Genomic DNA, 24,339 nt, shown 5'->3' with positions numbered 1-24,339 from the left:
CACTTTCAGATTGCTTGGGTGAATAGAGTAAAATAATTGGTGTTGTGATCCAACGTCTGAAAATTATTTCTCTTGGAATTAGGAGTTGGAAATAGGAGGAAATTTTGAGTTTGCCTCCTTCTTCCTCTGCCTCTTAGTTTTTAAGAGGAGAAAAATGGTGAATTATAAAGAATGTAAGAAACTATAGAGCTTAGGTGTTTTCTCCATATTCTATTATCCATACATCTCTTTCTTAATGTCTTATAATTAGAATTTTTAGTACACGTTATAACAAGAAGTTGTTCTCTTGAGTTTTTCTTAAAGCAATATACTTTGCTCTGAAAAGTTAGTGATGTTTCCAATTCTGTGATTTGGTTCCATATCATCCTCCTGGGTTTTGTTTTACACAGAACAAATAATTTCAGAGTTGTATTCCTTCTTCTACAGTATGGTAATATAAGTAATGCTTCTGTCACCTGTTTCAATCAGAAACACAGTGTGAATGTTTGGATTGATACAGTGGTAAACAATGAGCCCTTTTTCCAATTCAGAAAGTAATAATGCTTGTACGCTCTTAAAATGTTTCTTAGCTGCTTCCCTCTCCCCAGCCTCTCCTATCTCCTTACCACAAAGAGTTTTAGGAAGGAATTTATTGGGAAAGGTTCCTAGTATGCTTTGTAATGACAAGTGAGATTTCTTCTGAGTTGCTTAATGAAGTCTTTTTAGTGTGCTAGATTTCATATAAAAGCCTTTCAGTTTTACCCTTTCACTTTGAATGTCGTTGGTCAAGACATTTTAATAGAAACACTTGAATTATAGGAGCAATAATCAAGTAGCACAAATGAAATAGTAATATATTCTTGAGTTTTCATGGCATCCTTTGCCACTAAAATTTGGCTTATTGTAAAAATGCTGTTAGCGACATCTGCTAGCAGCACAAACTTCATCTGAGCTTGTAAATTGATACTTACACTGGCAGATATTCAGGTGAGTATTGCTTTGTTGCTCTGGCAACGAGAAGAGCAATAGAAACCCTTGAGGGTTCATTTTTAGCCTACAGCACATTAAGAAAAATAATGCTCTTGAGCATTTTTCTATGAAAGATGAAATACAGTGACAGACTACAGTGTAACCAAGTGTGTCTTACTGGTGATCTCTTTCCCTGCCTTTTTTTTTTTTTTTTTTTTTTTTTAAAGGAGAGTGCTGTGAGGTATTTTATGCTCCTGTTAACTAACTTCAGAGATAAGATTAACCATAGCTTAAAAAAAGGGGTGAAAAAACAAAGCTTTGAGTAAAGACGGTGCTGGAAAATAGTCTCTATTTATTATGGAAGACAGGATGCTCCAAATCACAGCACTGCAAAGCATTCCTACACATATCAATATTTCTTGCAGAACCAGCGTTCTAATGTGAATGTAGTATCATGTACCATGAAAATGTCAGAAAGCCATGTTTCATTGGATGCGGCCTTTTAGATAATTGATGCTATCAGTGCAATCATTAGGGATTTGAAGATGTGTGATTTGAGCTCAAGTAGTTAAACCTGAGTTCAGGCATGGGAATATGTTAGTTCTATCCCACTGCCTTCACAAGTTTTAGAAATATTATCATGGGCTTTTTGGCTCAATTTAAACACTGAAGAAAGTAGGTGAAGAATTTTAATAAGCCTTTTATTCAGGTTCTGTAAAAGAAGTTAGGTAGAGGGGATTGTTCTGGTTTTAAGGTGAAAGAGCTTGTATTTAGGATTTGTATGTTGGATCAACCTAAATGCAATATATCAAGGCAGTGTACCATTCCAGTTCGCAGTTTTGATGCTGTGCAGGTTTACTAGTGGTATTCACAGAGCTATTGGTTTTGGTATCTCTTGTTAACATATCAGTTGCTTAACAACAGTCAACTCTTCATCAGCTAAAGTCAACTTATGGGTATTCTACCCAGTTACTTGCTGTGTATCAACTGGCTATGTTTCACTGAAGGATGAGCCATTTGTATACTAACCTTTTCCTTTTAAGTATGAAAAGGTTTATGAGACTTGCTTAAGACAGCATGTTTTCAGAGAGAGAGTGGTCCTTAAATTTTCTGATATTCCAGAATGATTGTGCTACTGAAAGCTGCTTTGATTTCTGTAGACGTTTCCAACAACTAGGTTGGTTAGCTGTCATAACCTGATCTCAGACATGAGCCTCACATATATAAGTAGTAATATGAGCTGAGTAATGAGGGGGGCTGGTACAATGACCTATGGAGGTGAAAGTAAAGGAAATTATGGGAAGAGAAAGAAGTAAACTACCCTTAACTTCATTAAAAATTTTAAGAGCATAACGGATTGATCCTTTTAAGAAAGGTCTGTACAATTTACCAAGACATTAGTTCCTGTCAAACTTTATGCTCTGATTGATAAATTGTTCATTTCTGGCTGATGAAGTTCTTGCTGCTGTTCAGAGAAGTGAAAAGAGATTGGTAATGGGATAAGAGCAATCTTCTGAGCCAGTCAGATTTTCTGGCTTCTGGGGCCTAATTAGATGTTAGGCCAGGCTTGTGAGTAATCCAGAGTCCTGGTAATGGCTCCTCAGGAACATTATCTGAAATGTAACTGTTGGTTTCAGCCGAACCCCTGGATGAGATGGATCCGTACCACAAAAGCCACTGCTACGACTTGCACTAACTGACAGAGGGGCTATGGTGAGCTGCAGCTGGCTGATGGTGTGAAATGTGGAGATGCTAAATAATTGAGTCTTCTACCAGGCTTCCAAATCAAGGCTGAGGCTCCTTGCTAGAGCAGAACAGGATAGCAACTGCAGTTGCTGACAAGCTGCTGTAAGTGTAACATTATTAGTTAACCTGGCTTCTTTGGTACGGGTTCACTTGTCTGAATGTTTTGAAAGCCAGTGTACTCTTTAAGGTGCCTGTTGCTGCTACTGGGAATCATGCACTCACAGGTGAGTAAGGGGCACGATCGTCTTTAAGTAGAATCATTGGCCAGTTACTGAATATTCCCCACTCCATATAACAAAGCTCATAGTGATATGTCTCAGCCCTAGCAATAATCTGTTTGTAAGCAACAAAACAGATTATTTTAAAACATGTTGACATCGCTGACTGTACAGTAGTAATGTAAGAATGTTTTGTGTTTGCTTTTTTTTCCCCCCTTTTCATTGTATCTAGGCTTTCGCTGGATCTTTGTAGTCTGGTAGTTTTTGAAATACTGGGAATTTTAGATTAGACTACGAAGGCACATACAGAATTTCTTTTCAGCTAGCCAAAAAGTAAAATGCAGAAGGTAATTTTCAGCATTTAAAAGGAATTAGCCCTTAATAAGTGTTCTTTTTTTTTTAACTGATGATAATCACTTAAAATCAATGTATTTTAGTATAGCTGCTGTGCTACTAACTCACTGGCTGTAAATCTTCTGATTTTTCTGATTGTCTTCTGGTCCCCTTATTCCCCCCCCAAAAATAGTTCCTAAAAGCTGAAGACCTCTATATCTGAAATTCAGCCTTCTAACAAAAGATATGTTTTTCTCGGTGACCATTCACAGACCTGTCTTAAAGTAGTTTGTAAGGCTTTAGAAATTAACTCTAGCTTAAAAATACTTGCATTAGTATTAGGAGAAATAGAGCCAAAACTTCATCTGCGTCAGTGGTCCCTGAATTTGTCTGTGTGCAAAGAACTCCTTTGTGCATTTTACTACGTTTCCTAGACCTCTTTTACTTCCCACTTGGAAATAAATACTTAACCGCTTGGTCTCCCTCACTGGTCCTGTACATTCTCCTTTTTCTCTGTCCTTATGAAATAGAGGGGTGGAGAGGAGGACCACAAGGAGCTGTGAGGGTTAGTGCCATTCCTTAAGCAGATGACAGCCGCTTCCTTGAAGGCCTTGCCATTTTTTTGTCCTACCACCAGCTGTAGTGGACCATTACTGTCTGTTGGGTCTTTTTGCTGACTGCGACACTTCTGCTTTTTTCAGTTGAGCAACTCGGCCTGCTCTGATTTTACAGCGATGTGTACTTAGGCAAAATACTTGAATAAACTACATTGTTTGTAACCATCTTCTCATCACATCCCTCTTTAAAGAGGGAATTTTCACAGAGCTTTGTCAAATCTGCGAAGGGTATGTTTATTCCTGTGTTGTTAGAGAGGAATTACATAGCTGAATGTTTAAATGGCCATCTTCACAATATAGCTGTCCCTTGGAAAATTCTGGGTGGAAAAAATGGACTCAAGAAAGTCATGTTGAAGTGGTACTGAAAAGACAACTGACAATTTCTTGATAGCACCAAGGCATGGATTACTGCAATATGTCCTGGAAAAAATTGCTTTGCTAGCCAATACTATGTGTGTGCATAAACTGTACAAGGTTGAGTGTTTAAATAAGATTTATCTGAAACAGGCAGTTCACATTTTTTATTGAAAATTTTGTATGGAGATGCAGAAATCTTTTAAGATTTTAACACTACATCAGCTGTTACTTGATAGTTATTTAGGAAGCGTGGAAAGGATTTCACCTTTAAGGAAATGATTCCATCTTGTAGAGGCATTTCTTCACCCGATTTTTTTTTTTAATAGACAGTTTTTAACATTGACCAAAAGGAAAATGGGATCAAAACTTTGAAAAAAGGGGTATAGTCTTTTTAATTCCGTCTTCAGGTGATGTTAGGATGTCTATCCCACTTACTTACTGTCAAGCCTCATTACTGAATTTTCCAAAAATTTATACTTTGTACTTTCAGGTCTTGCCATTTTCAGATAAACAGTATGTAAAAAATCAAATTTTATGCTGCTTAAAATAAATGATTAAGTCTTTCAACCTATTCTGTGTGTCTTTTTAAATCCTGTTAAGATTAACTTCAAAGCCGATAAATTATATCCATCCAAATTCTTCCTAGTACTTTGTGACTTTCAATTCTAACTTCTGGCTTTAGCTCTGAAAAGAAAGCAGAACTGCTTTAGATCTCATCTGAACCTTGCAGGGACAGGGGGAGGCAGGCAAGTTTAGCTCCAAGGTGATTTTTCCTGCTTCTGCCTAAATAACTGAGATCTCCTTGCTTCAACTTTTCATCAGTTCATTTCAGTATTGGACAGAAATTGGGCACAGAAAACATTAACTTGAGAAGATGAAGCTTCTGATCATCTGGAATGGATTACAGTAATATTTTGGACTGTTGCTGTCTGCTGCCCTAAACTATAAATCAAGAAGGCATACAAATTGAAAGTACCTGTCCCCAAGACAGCCAGCCAAGCCACCCTGGGAGTGTTGGTTTCTTACCTGGGGAGAGCGCGGAGGAGTGGGTACTGTGCTCTGTGGTTTGTACCCCGGGAGGTGGCGCACATGGTTTGTTTTTCAAATGGGAGAGGTTTGAGCCCTTTCACAGCAATTTCTGTTGTCTTGCTTGAATTCTATTAAAAGTACTTTCAATTTTTCTTTTTTAAATATCCTACCCAAAAAGGTCCTTAGCTTGGGGTCTTCTGATCATTTAGTAACATCCCTCTTCCCTCCCCCTAAAAGCCTTTTTTTAAAAGGCCGTTATTTTAAGTCCTCAACTTTTATCTTTAAAGGTAGCATGGTATATTATGCATGTTGATAAACTTACAGGATTGGTCAAGCAAGACAGATTAGCACCAACTGTTTAACATGGTGTTTTTATTTCACAGTTTGGAAAGCTGGCTGGTTTTGCTTATTACTGTCCTGATATTCAGTGAAGCCTACCTATTATTACACAGCTCTGCTCACAGGGATACTATGCAAGTTTTCAATTTTTTTCCTGTGCTTAAACTTCTCTTATGCTTTGGAAATTGCCATCATCGTCAGAGCACCCTCTGTGCTTCAGACATATTGAATCCAAAACTGTAAAACTGTCTGTTCATTCACACTTCTCTTGCTCATCTTTCCCCATTAAAGCCGGCCTATCTAGACAAAACACCTTTTAAGTTTGTGTATGAAACACAAACGTAAGAATTTATTGCAAGAATATGACTTTTTTGATAACTACAGCGCAGTGTAGACAAATATGTGAAGGTTTACAATTCAAGTGTTCAATGTAATTTTTCAGGACAACATGTAATTCTCATGGCCACTTAAACATTAACTATTCTTCCCTTTCTGCACCAAAACAAACTGTTTTTAAAAATAAATGGTTCAGGTTGGGGTTTTTTTTCATTCTAGAGCCTTAGAAGTAATATCTGCCTATACCTTGACTCATTTTTTTTTCCCTAGGAAATCCAATAGCATTTCCTAAGAAATACAAGTTGTTGTAAAGACTACAAGAATCTATGTTGCCAGTGTATATACAAATATTAACATATTGGATTTTTATAGTTTTTAGCTAGATAAAACTACTTTTTATGAATAAACAAGGTATTGTGATTCTTCAACTTCTTTCTTTTCATGCACCCAGCACTTTTCTGAAGTACTATGTGTAAGAACACTATTTACTTTTCCTTTGTTTTTTTTTTAATTGTAAGCCTAACATTAACTTCAGCTTTCCATATTCTTACTGTATGAGATTTTTTTTATTGTTGTACACCTTGAACACTCTCTTGGCTGGTGTTTTATACTGATTTTTAACTGCTGATGTATTTTTACAGTCTTCTGGTTTGCACATATATTCCCTTTTTACACCCACCTTTTTCACCCACACTGTCCTGAAATATTGACCCACTGTCACTGCCCATGTCTGTTGCCATCCTGGCCCACAGGTAAGGTGATACCTTTTTTCTCTTTTCCCCCTCTCTAGGAGGCAGGTCTAAAAGAAATCCAGCTCTCTCACTATGCATGGGGACTGGGCTTCAAAAGTCAATTAACTGTGGGTTTTTTGCTCTTTTAGAACTCCAGCATCACCTTCAGGTGACCTGAGACCATCACAGTGGCATCAGCCTGGGTCCCTGTTGAGAAACCTGGTGTTGGCAGAATGGATCAGGGAAGAGCTCCAGGACATACCACCAGATGTCATCAAGCTACAAGTGCTTTGGGATTGCTGATAGTAGGGACCTTGCCAATCCAGCTCCCTGCGGTAAATCTCTGCTTGACTGAGTGGGTTTACAGAATTGTTTACAACCAGACATGGCTGTAGACAATGTGGGATTGCACAGGTTCTGTGCTAATAGGGACCTGTAGGCCTGATGACCGTGCTGACAGCAGCATTTCAAGAAAACAGACAACAGAGATTCTGTAGGATTGTGCAAAGCCATATCCAAGTATGCAGCATTAAATAGAAGGATTTTCCTCTCCCTCTCATTTTGCTCTTCTCCACACCCTTGCCTTCCTCTTCTGAAAAGTTTGGGCCGCTATGTATTAAAGATGACTAGATTTGGGCACATAATGTATTAAGCTATTGCTGCTAATACTGAGGAAAATTTGCCGGTTGACTTCTATCTGGATGAAGTGCAATTGAATGTCTTTTCCTTGTATATCTCTGGATTAACAAAGCATGAGAAACACAAACAAATACGCCCCACCTTAGCCTTGTTTAACAGGCCAGCAACATCCTGGGAGCTAGACTCACTAGCTTTACAGGTTTTCTAGGTTATCATCTGAAAGTAATCAGTGCTTGCTTTTTGCTTTTTGTTATACGATCCATTTTTGCATATCTGGGGGGAAAGTGTTAAGATTTCAATATATCCACAAAAGAAGTATCTAAAAGCTGTCATCTTGTTCTAAGTATTTGCTCCTGGGTTTCACAAAGACATTCAAGGTATATGTGGTGGGTTGACCCTGGCTGAACACCAGGTGCCCACCAAAGCCACTCCCCCCCCACCTCAGCTGGACAGGGGAGAGAAAATATAACAAAGGGCTCGTGGGTCGAGATAAGGACAGGAGCGATCACTCACCAAGTACCATCATGGGCAAAACAGACTCAACTTGGGGAAAATTAACTCAATTTATTACCAATCAATTAGAGTAGGGTAATAAGAAATAAAACCAAATCTCAGAACACCTTACCTCCACCCTTCCTTTCTTCCCAGGCACCACTTCACTCCTGGATTCTCCACTTTTTCCCCCCAGCGGCACAGGGGGGACGGGGAGTGGGGGTTACAGTCAGTTCATCACACGTTATTTCTGCCACTTCATCCTCCTCAGGGGCAGGACTCATCACACTCTCCCCCTGCTCCAGCGTGGGGTCCCTCCCATGGTAGACAGTCCTCCACGAACTTCTCCAATGTGGGTCCTTCCCACAGGCTGCAGTTCTTCATGAACTGCTCCAGCGTGGGTCCCTTCCACGGGCTACAGTCCTTCAAGCACACACTGCTCCAGCGTGGGTCCCCCGTGGGGTCACAAGTCCTGCCAGAAAACCTGCTCCAGCATGGGCTCCTCTCTCCACAAATCTGCAGGTCCTGCCAGGAGCCTGCTCCAGTGTGAGCTTCCCACAGGGTCACAGCCTCCTTTGGGAACCCACCTGCTCCACCGTGGACCTCCCTGGGCTGCAGGGGGACAGCCTGCCTCACCATGGTCTTCCCCACGGGCTGCAGGGGAATCTCTGCTCCAGCGCCTGGAGCATCTCCTCCCCCTTCTTCTTCACTGACCTTGGTGTCTGCAGGGCTGTTTCTCTTACATGTTCTTACTCCTCTCTCCGGCTGCCATTTCTGTCTGTCCCAGCAACTTTTTTTTCCTTCTTAAATATGTTATTCCAGAGGTGCTACCACTATCACTGATGGGCTCAGCCTTGGCCGGCGGCAGGTCTGTCTTGGAGCCAGCTGGCACTGGCTCTGTCGGACACAGGGGAAGCTTCCAGCAGCTTCTCACAGAAGCCACCCCTGTAAACCTCCCCCCAGCCCCCGCTACCAAAACCTTGCCACACAAAGCCAATACAATATACTAGAAAAAAAAGTCATTTTATTAAAATATACATTTAAATGCCTATTTCTCCACATTACTTTTCACGCTACCACAATTCAGGATGCTGAGGTTCCACCTCAATTATAGGCACAAGCACACGGTGAACCATGGCTGAGTTATGGCAGCTTGAAGAACTTCTCTTCTACATTGCCACCCCTATTGTCTATGTGTATGTTCTTATCTGTCCCAAGTCTTAGGTAAAATTAGTTAACTTAAACATCAGTTGCATATTTTAGGTAGGTGGTCTACTTTTTCTAGTAGCCCTTGAAGTCCTTGTGACCTATACAATAAAAGATTTGGTACGATATTCTTTCTCTGCCTTACAAACTCTGCATCCATTTGAAGTCATTAAACTCTTTTAATTCATCCTAGCAGGATTAAAAATACATTGTTGGCCATTTGCAGATGAGCAGAAAACATGTAAATTAAATAGCTATGAGGACTGGAATGACACTTTTGCTAATTTGTTAGCCAAGTGGGACGGATGCAGAAAATACCTCTGAAGGTACAGCAGCTCAAAGGGCAAGCAGAAACTTGCTCTGGCGTAATTTTACAGTGTTAGCAAATGCCCATAAACTTTCCCTATGGACTGTGGCTTTTGTGATCATAAGACAAGAAAAACACATAAGCATTGTGTACATACATTCACCTCTTCCATTTAGTGTCTGCAAGAGTCATTTGTTTCGTGAGTAGATTTCCTGTGCTGCTTATCACCAAAGGGTCTTACAGCCCCACAAGCATCAAGAGTGAAGATTGTTTTGAGAGTTTTTCTCTAAGCTTTCAAATTACAGAATGAATGGTTACAGAATAAGAACTGAAATGATATTTCAAAAGTGTTCTGCATCCCCCATCTTTGATTAATTACTAAAGAACGAACAGCATGGTGGGTTTTTTGCAGACACAAAACTGAGATACCTGAAGTAAAACATTTTAAAGTTTCCTAGTCTGTTGGTATTTAAAATCCCCTCAGCTAGAGACCACTGGATCCCTGGGTTTTGGCAAGCAAGCAAACCAATTACTGTGTTGCCTGGTTTTGTAGCAAATGCCTGGGCATAGTTCACTGTAGTTTAAGCAGTAATGAAAATGAAGTAACCTGCTACATTTTCCTTGTGGGTAAAAGCAGGTAAATTGGCAGTTATCCAATGGACGGTGATTGCTAATGATGGGTTTTTTTCACAGTAAGGTGTTGAGGTGGTGACAAAGCTCCTTGGGGCTTAAAATTTTTATTCATGGAGTCTGTGACCCACCAATGCCCATACAATAAATTTATTTCAAAATTAAATTATCCTGAGTGCTAGTTAATTTTCCTGGCTTTAATAAAAGTAGCAGAATTTTTCATTTGGCTACCATGAACTGTAGCATTTGAGGTTTAAAGACACATTATTTTTACTTTAAAGGCTAGATATGCACTCTTCAATAGTTTCAATCATTTATTTGAAGAGACATCATTTTCTGATGTGCCATCTTGCAGGATAACAGTTCCTGCAGAAATAATTGCATATTTGAAAAAGTAACCCAGACCAGTGTTGTCCTTAACATTCTCTTGCCCACTCATAACTCCTTCTCCTTTCTGTCCTATGCTTTTCATTTCTTAAGTTTATTTGTCCTGTGCTACCGCTTTAATTATTTGCACACCTAGGCTTTATTGGATGTTGCTTTTCATTTGCAAGCTCCAGTACATGTGAAAATAATGAGCAGCAATATTCCCTCAGGTTTTACCTCCAATTTATAGGATACTATAATATCCCACTCGCAGATGAGGACAAGAAATGCCTCTTCTCCAGGGACTGGAAACATTTATAGCTTTCATGGGTGTCCTGGGAGGAAGGCAAAAGCCCCGGTCTGGCTGTGGTCCTGTATGTGCCCTCCTGCAGGAATTTATTCATGTTTGCTGAACTAAACATAATTTCGGTGCATCATTAGAGGCAGAGGGAGCGAAGAAGCTTAAGGGAAACTAAATCAGAGAGTTTTAAGGGCAAACGCTGATTCCCAGTGCAGTTTGAGCAATTTTCAATATGAAATCACTAGCTTCCTTGTTTGGGTTTTGCCCAACTTGGGGGTGTTCAGCTCAGTTTCCTAAACTTGTTTGAATGCCTACTTCAGTTCTTAGAAGTTGTCCTCGATGTGAGCTGTAGTTTCCTTGGGTCAGGGTCAGGGCTGGCTGGTGCTGGCAGGGCTCAGCGCCCACGCAGGCCTGCAAACACCTATCAACCATAGCAGGCTGGAAACTGGAAGTTTTAAAAACAGAAAAGCAAGCCCATGATGTGTGGGGTCCTGATGGGCAATGCCTTTATCTCACATTACCGGCCGCAGACTAGAAAACACGCGCTGCCAGCAGCATGCTGTGGTTTCACCCTCCTTATATCTGGCCTGGGAGGCTGGGGAGCGGGAGAGAAGCAGTTTTCTGGTGGGGGCGATGGGAACCGGGGACTGACCAAGCTACCCCACCACCGGGAAGGAAACATCCAGGCGAGGGTGCACGACGCTTTGCTCGCAGCACTGGCAGGGACCACCGCAAGAAAAGATGAAGCAAGGGCTCGGCCCGCTGGGTCGGTGGGTGGAGGAAGGACGAGGGGGCTCCAGCTGGGACCTGCCCCGCGGCCTCAAAAGCCAAAACAGCGGGCAGACCCTGGCCATCGCCAGCAAAAAGCCCTTGCTTGCTTGCTTGCTTTCTGGGTTGGGTTCAACAGACTTAAAAATAACTGGTTCATTTTGAGATTTGGGGGAAAACGGCTTTTCGAAGGGGCTGCCGGATGGCACGCGAGCCTTCCTTTTGATCCTGCCGGCCAGTTGGTTTCTTTCTGGGGAAAACAACTTTCAGCACGACCTCTTACGTTTGAGTTTTTGGGTGGCGTCTACTGCTGTACCTCCTTGGGGGCTCAGTTTGGGGGATGAATCCTCCCTCCCCTCACCCCGCATGCCCTCTCCTCCTCCACAGCCCCCGCGGCCGTTACAAACCCCAGGCCCTTCCCTCACCGCCTTTGCCAAGGAGATAACGGCAGGCCGGGATGCTGCCCAGTTTCCCCCCGACACCAGCAACCGGCAAAGCGGCCGGGAAGTCGAAGGGGCCCGTCGTGCCTCCCCGGCCGCACCCCTCGCCGTGGCTGTGGCCGTCCCCCGACCCCAGCGCCGCTCCCCTGAGGTGCCCCGCGGCTCCCCGCGCAATGGCGGCGGCAGAGCCTCGCCCCCCGGGGTGGTAGCAGCCACCGCTGCCTCCCCCGGCGGCCCTTCCCGTCAGAGGAAATCGCCCAGGACAGCGGGGTGCGGGGCTGCCGTGCCGTGCCGTGCCGCGCAGGGGCGGTGAGGCGCGGACAGGTGGCTGCTCCCCTTCCCGCGCCGTCCCGGTGGCTGCAGGACGCGGTGGGGGAGAGGGACGAGGAGGAGGAGGAGGAGGAGGAGGAGGAGGAGGAGGAGGAGGAGGAAGGGCGGGCAGCCCGCCCCCGTCCTGAACAATGTGGCTGAATCGGCAATGTGAGTAGTACTCCCGCGGCGGCGGGGGCCCGTCCCGCCGGGTGAGGAGGACGGCGCGGAGGGCGCGGGTGCTCCCGGCGACGGTAGCCGGGGCCTCGCTCCCGCCTTGCGCCCTCCTCAGGCGGGTGGCCCGCAGCCGCTCCCCGGCCGGCCCGGCGGCGATCCGAGGCCCCTCTCGCCGCGGGGAAGAGGCGGCAGGGCTGGTCCCGACGGCGACCCCAGAGGCGAGCGGGGGCCGAGACCCCGGCCCGGGGCGGAGGGGCCTGTGCCGGGCCTCGCCGCTGGGCGCCTGGCCAACACCTGAAACCGGGTCGACGCCCAGCTTTTTGAGGTTGGAATAATTTAAGGTCGAGACTTAAATGGGTTTGTTGTCGTCATCGTCCCTCCGTTAAAGTCCTGCTGTGTACAGGTAGGTGTGTATTGGCGAGGTGTGGCAGCATGGGGATTTTTAAGTCGGCTAAGCAAAAAAAAAATATATATATATTCTGCTTACGTTTAGTGCTTAGTTGCTGGCAAGGGGCAAGTGAGCACCCAAGGCAGAAAGGAAATTGAGAGCTGCTGTGAGGTGGGACTGCTAATCGTCGTCTTTTCCTTCTGCCTTGCTGTCTTTCGCACCCTGCCTGCCACACCACCATCCAGACCGTCCACGCCGTTCTTCATCCCTGCTCCTCTCTGCCCTCTTACCTGTCTGGCTCCCTGAGTATTGCCGAGGATCTCTGCCCGAGTACCTCTCCGTGGCAGAAACAGAGCGAGGGAGGTTCGTGCCACCTGTCCGAGCACAGCAAGCGCCTCGGCGGCACGACATCCCCTTGCCGCTCCTCGGTGCGGAGCTGAGGAGCCACACAGCCTCTAAAATCAGCAGAAGCGCAGTCTGGCTTTCGTGAATGTAAGCCGGACCTTGCGTTTTATAACTCCTAACTGCTGTGGATAGCAAATCTCAAGCTCTCTTAACTACCCTAAGTTTGTCTGAGCTTATGGCTTAGCTGCTAGTGTGTAGGTTTTATGCATGTCTATGCAGTACTCAAAATAAGAGTCTACGTGTGCAGGATGTGTAACCTCAGTAAATCCAAGAGATCCAGGTGGACCCAGCAGATAGCATCAATGCAGCCTTGGCAGAATCCAAGAAAGCAAAACCAGAAGTTGCTTGACAGTGAAAGTATTTTGTGACAGTTTTGAAAACTAAGTACAAACTGTGCAGGAGAGTTGGTAAATGTATTCCTTAAACCTTAAAAGGCGTATTTCAGAAACGTTTAAGGAGCTTGTGGTTTAAGTAAAATACAGAATATAATAACAGAAGTTAGACATTCTGTACTTTCTCTTCTACTTAGATAAAATGCTGCACTGTTGAACCTGTTTTGCAACAGAGTTGCTCCATAGTTTTGACGAAAAACAGTGCAAAATCACTGTAAAGATAAACCTGCTAAGCCAATAACAGAAAAAGCAAAACAAAACCTGACTGACAGTCTCATAGATCTTTACAAGGCACCCCACACCCCTGAGAAAAAAAAATCACTGCAATCTTTAAATAAACTTGTAGTTTTCACTTAATTCCTTCTGGGTTTTGTCTTTGAAACTTGTGACTTGGTCTCCTTTACAAATTAAATATAGATTGTCTATAAATCTGATTTTTTTTTAATATTCAAAAAGAGAAAAAGTGAGTAAGTTTTATTCTGCTTGGTTTCTGCAGCTTCCTTCTTTGTGGACATGAACTTTGTCTGTTCACATTCACTGTATGAATGAAATGTTGGAGTACTTTTTAGTATTATTTTAGTGCAGATTTGCACCACTACTAGTGGTAGAGTGAGACAGTTTTCTCCTAGACTGAGGCAATAATTAGGAAATTTGTTATATCTCTGAAGATTCATTATATTACTGTTTTAATCCTTTGATGAAAATATGGTAAGTTTCTCACAGTATCTTCCTTAGTCACACAAATGCACACACTTATGATTCCTAAATACAATAACACTGAACATTTTAAGAGCTCAGATCAGTATCTTAAAAGGGTTTACTGTCCTCTCTTCCCCCCCCTCCCCTTTTTTTTCTGATGCAGGAAATTAGAAACTGGGTTTATTTACAGAAGAACTTTCAGTGTTCATAAAGATCTGCATTCTTCCTCACTGAGGTTCAGGGACGGGAGTACGGCTGTGCTTCATTTGTGAAGGATGACTGGGTCAGAGAGGGCCTCTTGCTACTTCTGTTGCTATTATAAAGAATGGGGAGTTTAGGTGACGGTACTGTTCAGTGTTAGCTTTACCAGTCTGCTTTTTCTGTCGTGTTTTGTTAGCCTTTTTATTTTTAAAGCTAGGTAGAATGCAGGAATAACCACATGCACAAATACAGGATAGCGAGTAGCTAGAGAGGTAAAATCTTTGCAGGAAAAAGATCTGGTCTTTATAGTGGATTATAAACGGAACCTGAGTCAATAAAGTCTACTCTTTTGAAAAAAAGTCAAACTTCATTTTGGTATGAATAACCAGTAGAGCCTCCCAAATGGGTGTGTTGGGCTGGTGTGTCCGTTCTGCAGTAAAAGATGCAGAGCAATTGGGCAGAATTCATGGGAGGGCAGTAGGACCTGCAAGACAGGACTTGAGGAGAACAAGTGAACACTTTGGCCTTATTCTAGAGAAGGGGTAGGGCAGAAATCTTAATATTTATAAAAGGCAGTTCCAAGAAGCAAAGGAATGTCTTCTTGAGTGTAAACAGTTATAAGGAAGATTTAGACTAGGTAATAAGCAATATTTTCTAGCAGGCTGGCAAAGTGAACATACTGGATGTTTTTGGACATTGGTTCTGTTGAACTTGATTTTCAGGACTATGAAACTAAAAATTTTCCTTTCTCACTTTAAAGGATGATTATGTTCAAGGACATGTTTCTTTACAGATCAGGAAGTATCTTCTCACATCAAAACATCGGTGTTTCACTACTGCAGTGTGATATTTCCTTGTTCAGCATCATGAATTAGGTGGCGCATTTCTTCTAGATCAGGAGTGCACGTTAGCCTTTCTGGTGATGAGGAAGAGGAGATATCCAATATGCAATTTATTTCTATTTCTTCATAGTCAGGAAAATTGTGAATCCTGTTGTTTTTGTAGTGTGTAGATGCGCTGCTAATACAGTCCATGGAAACTGTGATACAACTGAGAGGAGGTGAAACAGTCACTCTAGTCATGTTTGAATGCAGTCAGAGCTCATTGTGTGAACGAGATTATTTGGGCCTTCTTCAGTTATTTTTTACCCAGTGTGTCAAAAGGGTGGTTGGAGGGAGTTCCCTGTATGGTCAGTGTTTTAAACCATTCCTGTAGCGTCTGCCTATCGCAGAAAATCAACAGTAACTGCATACCACCTGTATTAGTCATGTGTAGTATCTGGTACTTACATTTCAGAGTCAAAATCCTACTAGGATTAAGTTTAACTTCATGTTTCTTTGGGTATTATGTATGTGGATTGAGGGGAGTCTTGTGGGGAGTTTTCTGCCTGAAGATCAAGTTTTAGAAACGCAAGGGGTTGTCAGAGATGGGAATGCAACAAATGCTCTATCAGCACGTCTCTGAAGGCTGTGGTTAAGACGGTTAAGACAGTACATAAGAAATAAAATAGCCAGTTTGTGTAGCAGTGCCAGAGAAAATACAATATTTTGTCTGTTGCTATGAAAACATCTTTATGTCTCTGTGGTTTTCTTTCTTCTTTTTTTTTTTTTCCCTTGGCAGATCTTGTGAAATTTTCAGGGCTCCTGTTGATGTGGTTGGCTGCTTGGTACTTGGGATACTTAGTCGCTGCTCTTGTACCCAAAGAGACAATAACAAGATCTATTGCTAATCTTCAAGACATTGGAAAGAAACCAATGTTGAGGGGTGTGTAGTTGCATTTTTTTTTTTCTTATACTGTATTTAAAGTTGTATATTTACATGCTAAATGACAAATGGCTTGTTAGCTGATAAATGATTTGGTGTGTGCTATTGTAAGAATGAAGCTGGCGGTGTGAAGTTAATTAGTGCAAGTCTGGACTATTTCTTAGACACTATCTTTGAAGAAACACAATGTCAGCCTATATTTGCCAGTATGCAAATATAATTAATTGAATAGTAATGTAAGAAAACCTTATTTGTTTGGTCGCATGTAAGCACAAAGCTGCAGCTTTGGTTCTATCACACGTATTTTACAGTTATGGTAAACTGTTGAATCACTAACCAAACTTTGTGATTAAATTCTCATTATTTCTTTCCTCTAATCTGACTGGGGGGCTTAATGTGTACGTTTTTGTCATTCTATGCCTATATTATCATGTAAAAAAGGCTTAAAATGAGAATGATAGCCATTAAATTCAACCTATTGGTACGAATCCTTCATCCCTCTAGCCCTTGTTTCCTGTTATATGAAATAGCACAAAATAATTACTGTAGATTCAAGTCGGATCATAGTATATGGGGCATTTTCCCTAGATAAGCTTGCTCTCGATCCCAGCAGCTGTTTGAAAGTCAATGATAACTTAAAGCCCAGGCAATGTTGCCATGATACTGGAAAACTGGCAGGATTGGCTTCTGTGTGTATATGTTTGAGCTTAGCATGTTGACATTTAGTGATGCTTTCCATGTAGAAATTGTTTATGCAGCAGCCAAGAAAACATTTTCTCTTCTTTGTTGTTGTAGCCCCAGTCCCAAAAAGGCAGAAGTGTGATCACTGGTCTCCCTGCTCACCTGGGAATTATGCCTATCGGATTCTTAGTGGTGGTGGCAAAGGAAAGATGGCTAAAATTTGTTTTGAGGATGAGCTGTAAGTACCAGTCTAACTTCAAATCTAAGCAAGTGCTTTGTAGTGTGAAGAAGGGTGTTTCACTGTTTTTGTTCAGTAGCAGCAAGTAAGCTCCTAGCAGGGGGCTTCTATTCTGGTGATAAATTTTGCAATATATCTGACAATATTTAACTCTCTCCTGCCCCCTCTTTGTTTTTTTAAATACCTAATCTCGGTTTATTTTCTTTGCTTCTATACATAAGCTGCATTCAACTGTTAGTTTTAAGTATGATTTTTAATTTTCATGGTGCAGGATAGCTGGTTTACAGTATGTTGAATGGTCAGCACCTTCTGAAAGTCAGGTTCTTTCATGGCTTTTCAAACTGGACAGGTAGAGTGACTTCAAAACCTTGCAATGATCTTTTGTGTAGATATAGTCCACACAGAATAGAGCCACAAAACTGCATTTTATGTTGAGGTTTATCTTTTTGGCAGCCTTTGTATGAAGTACTTTCTTGATCTTGCTCATGTTGAAAGACTCATTGTGTATCGTTGAAGGAAACTGATAAATTGTGCAAGATTTTTAAGCATAGCTCTTGTTTACTACAAAATATTGAATTAAGTAACTGAAGAAAATATGAACATCAGAAAGTGACTTAACATTGGTAAATATAACTTTGGATCAGAGCTTCTGGATGAATGCATTCTGCTGATACTGTATTTATTTTGATTCCAGGCTTATAAGTGAAGAGAAGGGTAGTGTTGGAAGAGGTATAAACATTGCTATTGTGAATTGTAAGTAAGAGAAAAATTGTTAGAGAGACATACTTTTGTACTGCAATAATTTACAAAGGTTTTGGGGGTATTGGGGTTTTTTTTGTTTGGTTTGGGTTTGGGTTTTTTTACTAGCTAATATGGAAGGAAAGGGAAAGGAACAAATTGCAAACTTGATTCATGTTAAATGGAAGAAAAACAAATCTGTGTTTGAGAGAAATAGTCTTCTGGATAAACAAAAGAAACGTGTTCATAATCAGTATAAGAAAATAGAAAATGTGTACATAGAAGCCATATATGTGTATTTTATTAGATAAATGAACTGCTTCTTATGTAACATAGCAAAAATATCTGCGACCTCCAGCAGTAAGACTCAACTTTCAGATTCAGTCCTTGACAGAAGATACCTACTGATAAGGGGCAAGCGGTAACTGAGAATTGCAGTGCTGCCCCGAGGTACAACCAAAGTACTAATTCCATTTGCAGACTTGGGGTCAGTGGACAGAAAGACAAACTCAAAGCTTGATTAATATTAAGCTGCTGTTATATGTCTTTGCTTATAGTAGGAGCTATTGGAAAGCAGAAGGTGCAGTTTATTCCAGATCTGGAGGCACCGTTTTAATTTAGATGAATGGGAATGGTGACGAAGTGCAATGTATTCAGTAATGGATCCTGAGAGAAATGAATGCCTAAATGTGTTGGGGGAGGGGAAGAAAGGGAGTTCAGATGCACAGTCAAGTTGGCTTTGATCACAAAACATGTTCCAGTTTTTCTGTCTCAGTATTGCTAAGCAAGATCTTGACGTTGTCTAAACTTGCATGATTTTATTGAAGTCACAGGCTTAAATTACCATTGACAAGAACCTGTTCCAATTTTTTTTTTTCCCAGTTAACTACTGCGCTTTTTTTTCCAATAAGGAATCATTAAAACTTTACTGGTTATAATAGATAAACAGTTAAAAATGAGTTTTCAGCATAAAGCTGTAGAGTAAGAGGGCAAATACTCATCCTGAGTGCATAAGCAAGGCTATAGCAAATACAAGTAGGGAACTAGCATTGCCTTTGCATCTGACATTAGTGAGGAAAAAGAAGTGATATATCAACTTTTACACATTGTTAAACAGCCATTTCCTTCATCATACATATAGTTATTTTAGCTACACTTTCATCTCCATCTGCAGGTAAATCTGCCCATTATCTTGAACGAATTTGTAGTGAGATGTATTTTCTACATGTCTTCTAATTAGATCAGTCAAGCTGATGACTGTGCTCAGTAAGTTTCCTATGGTATCAAACTTGTATTTTATTCCATAATAACTCTTTCTTCTCTGAATGAATATGGTCTTTTGTGAGAAGGAAGACAGAACTATTAAGCCCAAGCTAACAACACAGAGGGAGAGAAAAAGAATTTTGTGGATTTCTGCAGTCCTCACTACAGCCTTTTCCATTTTTTGTGACCTCTGCTCAGAAGCCCAGTTCTAGAATGCTGTTCTACCACTGACAGATTTTTGCCACCTTTTACCCTCATCAGTGTGATAAACCTGCCATTTAGCTTCCAGTGTTCAGAAGAATTTGTCTTCATGATTTTACCATATATGGATCAAAAGATAAGCCAGAAATGAATCAGGAACTGCTGGTTCTTCTCACTGGAAATGAGCTGACACACTAAATGGAAAAGACCCTCTCATGTAGCAGGGATATGGGTCTTGGATAACGAAAATCAATTAACTCAGTTGGCATGGATTTAGAAATTTGAAAAGTATTTCCAGTTGTGCATGTCTTGTTTAAACAAATGTAGCCATCTAAAGCAGCATATTTAATTATTAATATTGACCAAAATGTTTTGGAATGACTAGTTGTTTGCATGCCCAATTTCTGATATGGTAATGATGAGTGTTGAGTTTCTCTCCATTGAGATTCAAATGGTATGAAAGCTTGCACACCTGAAACTGCACAGAATAGTATTAAGCTCATTCAGATAGTCTTAGGCTTAATCAATTTTCCTGTTTATGGTTGTGACCTAGTATAGTATTTATAGATCTAAAACCATGGAAGCACACAGTAAACTGAACTCCTTCCTTAAAATAAAAAGCAATAAAAATGGTTTAGTCACATTTGATGATTCAGAGACTACATGAAACAAAATATTCTCCCCAAATCTTAAACTTATGTTACTTCATATTACTTCCAATTTAAAAACTTAAACAAAAGAAAACTCAGAAGCCCAATAATACACAAAATCAGAGATGCCTAGCTTTAGCTGAAAACACTGTATATGCTGATTGCATTTAATAATTTTTGCTCATATTTACACAACTTTTTTTTTTAATTACAGATAAAACAGGAAAAGTTACATCGGCAAAATTTTTTGACATGTGGGAAGGAGGTAGGGAAAAGAGTACAATAGAGCTTTTGTTAGTGTTTCAGCATTAAGAAAGGACTTATATTTGTATAATTATCCTGTTCTTTCGAATGACTATGATTGTAATATCAATGGGAATAAGCTAGAAGCAAACAGCTGTTGTCTTCATAAAATGTGCTCTGAGCAGATCTGAAGACAAATTTTGCCTGAAAAGCTGAATTTCTCCTGTCGGTTGAGATAGTTTGTTGTCTTTTTTTAAAATTGTTTTGCCCCCCTTTTTTTTTTTAATTCTTAAAATTGCAATTTTTTAATTGTCTTTTTTTTTTTTTCCCTCCATTATTTCAGTCTGGTAGGAATAGCACTTAACCAGGTACCACATCCAAATACTTCACTCAGCAAAATTCCTTTTCCTGGCAGATTTTGTTCTATTTTAGTTGTAAAATCATCATAGGAAATATGTTAGTCTGTTTCTTAACATCCTTCCATGTAGCTAGAAAGATGATTTTAAGAATATTTAAGCTATTTAAGAATAGCTTTTAACATGTTTTCCAAACTTTGAATGATAACAGTTTCCTTACCTATTAGTAAGGAGAAACAGAATGCTATGAGGCACTATGGAAGCTGATTATCTGACCATTTAGGAATGTTTGTGACCTTATGTGCATGAACAGAAGTCAGATTGGGACTAATCATGAGGCTACAATTTTATATATGGTATGTAGACTGTAATGTCTCCAGGATGCCTGTTACATTTTTTTGTATGGAAGACAAGTGTCTTGTGTATGTTTAGCAATTGCAAAACCAATAAATAGCTTAGTGCTGCAAATAGGCTGCTCCTTAATGAAAGTGGGTGGACACTGGGGTGTGTAACTCAGCTCCACAGTTAGCGTGGTAATATTCCATGGTAGTATTAGCATGGAAGCTCACAGAATAGCAATGACTTCTAGGCTATTCCATGCTTTTCTTGTGTGTATAATATTATGTGAGGTAAACATAAGAAACCATTTATATACTTATCCTGGGTGTAAATGGCTTTTGTAGAAGTTCAGAAGTATCTTTGTTTACTACTGGGAAATGCAGATCAATCCATGCTCTCCTAGCCTTCAGTGAGAGCTAGCAGCTCTCTGCACCTTTCAGGATTAGACCCTCTGCCTGTAAACAGAAAAACTGCCTCATTAGGTCTCATTTTGAATAGACAAGGCGAAAAAGTGAAAAGAAGTTGAAAGTAGGTGGACTGTGATATGTGTGTAATGCATAATCAGTTTTGTAATTGATTCAACAGACCACTCAGGAGAGATGATGACTTTCATTAGAAATGCACCAGAAGGGTCCCTCCTTTTGATGGTGACTCATGATGATGGAAGCACCCGGTAAGCAGGTTATTCATGACAGGCTGAGGAACAGAGCAAAGAATAGCTTGAAAATCACTATTGCATAATGGTGTAAAGGAATGGTAAATTTCACTCTATAGTCAGGGTTGTTCTCTCTTTTCCTGCCTAAAAGGTTTTGGTTCCGTGTCCATTCAGTGCTTGCCCATATCATGTATGTTGATGCTTCCAAAGAGGGATAGATAGTGTTGTATTTGTTTAAAAGCACCGGTAGTCCTCAGAAAGGGCACTGCTGTTACCTCTGGGTCACAACCTTCTACTAAAGAAGGTATCCACACTCCAGTTATAATGTATCTAGTTTGCATTCCTTCTTACATCTTAACCTGATTCTTCAAGTGCTTTCGAATCTTAGGGGGTTTTTAGCTGAATTCATGATATGGTAATTATACAGGGAAAGACTTAATCATGCAGTTGATAAACATTTGATGTCCTTGTCCTTATTTAAGAAGGGTTGAACCATCAAATAGTGTTTGAGATACATTTTTCTTTCTGCTGTGCTGTTACAAACAGGTTGGATTAACATCAGGAATGTAGAGAGGAGGAAGAAAAAGAATTTTGCTCTGTGAGTTTAATGGCATGCTACTAAGACAGCTCTCAGGATTTTTTAAACTTCTCATTTTTGCTTCTGCTGACTTACTACAATAAAGCATGAATCAGCTGTGTTCTTTTTCAGCATTTTTCACATCCTGAACTTTTAACACTTTCTTTCACTACATTTTCCTAGGTTAAAAAATGATGCCAAAAAATTAGTAGAAGAGCTGGGAAGTAAAGAAATACAGAATATAAAGTTCAGGTCAAGCTGGGCTTTTATAGCTGCCAAAGGCTTCAAGCTGCCAGATAACATCCAAAAAGAAAAGGTCAGGTTCATTTTGTTTTCACTTTATATTTGGCTGTGTATCAGATATAACCTTCAGGTGCAGATTTTGTATGTTGGCTATAATAACTGTAGCCTGTTCAGTAAGCCTCAGTCGCACAAAGCAAGTTCTCTAATGTATCATCATTCTTTGCTTTGGATCTGGGGCATGTACATGTACAGTACTGACTCCTACCACACTAGCACTAAATCATCTGTAGATAAATTTCAGAAGTGACCAGCGATTCTAGAGAGTCTCAGTTTTGAAATGTCCAACCTGACATGCTGTACAGAGACTAACGTTTTCTTCTGGAAGGACAAATTCCAAGGACTTCCTAAAAATAAAGACTGTTTTTATATGAAAATTGGGCTGTCTAAAATTGGCTGTGGAAGTACAGCAATGCTTGCATCACAAAACTTTTCTGAATAACTTGCCCTCAGGCTTCAGGAGGACTAAAGATACCATTTTTATATCAGATTTCTGTTTGCATCTGTGACCTTGTTGTATTTGGTTTCTATAAGCCCAGTAGTGCTCATCTGTATGACAGAGGCAGGCAGAAATGAGAAAACCCAATACAAAGGTCAGTTCCCTTGATGATACTGACTCCTCCAAAGGCATGTGAAATTTCCATAGATTTTTTTCCCAGAATATTGTTGCAATTTTCTTCACATTACAGAGCTTCTGCTTATACAATTTAGTGTATGTATGACAGCCATCTGGGAAATAAATAAAGCACTCAGTGTAAGAGAGAAGCTGGTGTAATCTTCACCTGTTACGTCGAGCAAGATGTGCAACGTGCTCCTTAGCTTCCCAGTCCTACCCCATTACCCCCTTCTGTTGTGTGAGATTTGATTTGACAAAGTAGTTTGTAAATGGAGAACGAACTGTTGATTTTTTTTTTATTTTATTTTTTTTGTTAAAACAGATAAACCATTCTGACAAGAAGAAGAACAGATACGATGGCTGGCCAGCTGAAATTCAAATAGAAGGCTGTATCCCAAGAAACCTGATCTGAACAAATGCATACCTCACTAATAAAGATAATTCTATATTTTTATATCTGTGACTCTAGTAAATTGCCTCCAGAACCCAATAAGCATCTGAATGCTAATTGTAAAATAAGTCATATGCACAGTTTTTAACCTTTCTTTCCTCTGTGAGGTTTTACTCTAATCTGAAAACATGTAGGTATTTTGATGACAAATGGAAATAAAATGCTCTGGTTTGGAATTACAATGTTCAGGAAGTCAGTCATAAAATACCAGGATTTTTGAAAGTGAGTATACATTGTCATTAGTAATTTTATGGGTTTGGTTTTGGTTGGTTGGTTGGTTTTAGCACGTGTTTTCTCTTTAAAGACTAGTATGCAAACAGAACTTAGACTAAATTGTAATATAAAATCACTAGCAATAAAGCAAATTATTTTGGTGTTAGTTTATTAGTAATGTCACTTGTCTTCAGAAGAAGTATGGAAATAGCAGTTACATTTGTTGAGCTGATTTTAGTGATGTTGACAACATGGAATAGCAGTGTTAACATGTAAAGATCAAGCTACTTGAATTATTTTACCGAATTTAAGCTGCAAATCTACATGGTTTGTTTTAATTATTTATAATTCCTGTAAGGTTAGCTTACTTTAAAAAATGCAGTGACTTCATGCAAGCTTAAGCATTATTCATGCTAACTGTAGAATCAAACGCATGATTGTAAGGAAACTGTAAAAGCCATTTATTTAATTTCCCTTTTTCTGAAGCACATCAAGTATGTCTGCACCTTTCTTAAGTGGTTTTTGTCCTGCTGTTGTTCAGAAGCCTCCCATATGGCAGATTCCACAGCTTAAGTTGCTTCCTGTAGCATTTCACTGTTATTCTAGTTATTCCCCAAACATACTGAATTAACCTAAAAGGACCAAGCCAATTACACAGAGAATAACTCATCACCATTCTT

The 24,339-nt window shown here is 40.4% G+C and overlaps 2 protein-coding genes across 5 annotated transcripts in view; both read left to right on the top strand.

Annotated features, from left to right (window-relative positions):
- Nucleotides 1–6,930, top strand: part of BACE2 (beta-secretase 2) — a 55,709-nt gene extending 48,779 nt beyond the window's left edge. Inside the window, exon 9 of the mRNA XM_075033674.1 lies at nucleotides 6,804–6,930. Coding sequence (XP_074889775.1) covers nucleotides 6,804–6,832 — 29 coding nt within the window. The 3' untranslated portion in view covers nucleotides 6,833–6,930. The remainder of the gene's footprint in view (nucleotides 1–6,803) is intronic.
- On the top strand, nucleotides 6,869–23,826 carry FAM3B (FAM3 metabolism regulating signaling molecule B). 4 transcript variants are annotated; one of them, XM_075033675.1, is made up of 8 exons: nucleotides 6,869–6,989; nucleotides 15,995–16,138; nucleotides 16,934–17,057; nucleotides 17,752–17,810; nucleotides 20,124–20,174; nucleotides 21,433–21,520; nucleotides 22,263–22,395; nucleotides 23,318–23,826. In XM_075033675.1, the coding sequence occupies exons 1-8, from the start codon at nucleotides 6,923–6,925 to the stop codon at nucleotides 23,405–23,407; spliced, it is 756 nt and encodes a 251-aa protein (XP_074889776.1). In that variant the 5' UTR covers nucleotides 6,869–6,922; the 3' UTR covers nucleotides 23,408–23,826. The 4 variants fall into 4 exon arrangements, with proteins under 4 accessions (XP_074889776.1, XP_074889777.1, XP_074889779.1 ...); XM_075033676.1 differs by lacking the exon at nucleotides 6,869–6,989 and adding an exon at nucleotides 12,194–12,283; XM_075033678.1 differs by lacking the exon at nucleotides 6,869–6,989 and adding an exon at nucleotides 12,312–12,692.
- Nucleotides 23,827–24,339: the final 513 nt, after the last annotated feature.

Source organism: Buteo buteo, chromosome 8, assembly GCF_964188355.1.
Source record: "Buteo buteo chromosome 8, bButBut1.hap1.1, whole genome shotgun sequence".
NCBI classification, from domain to species: Eukaryota; Metazoa; Chordata; class Aves; order Accipitriformes; family Accipitridae; genus Buteo; species Buteo buteo.
Note: the sequence above shows the minus strand (reverse complement) of the source record. Positions and strands in the feature narration are given on the sequence as shown.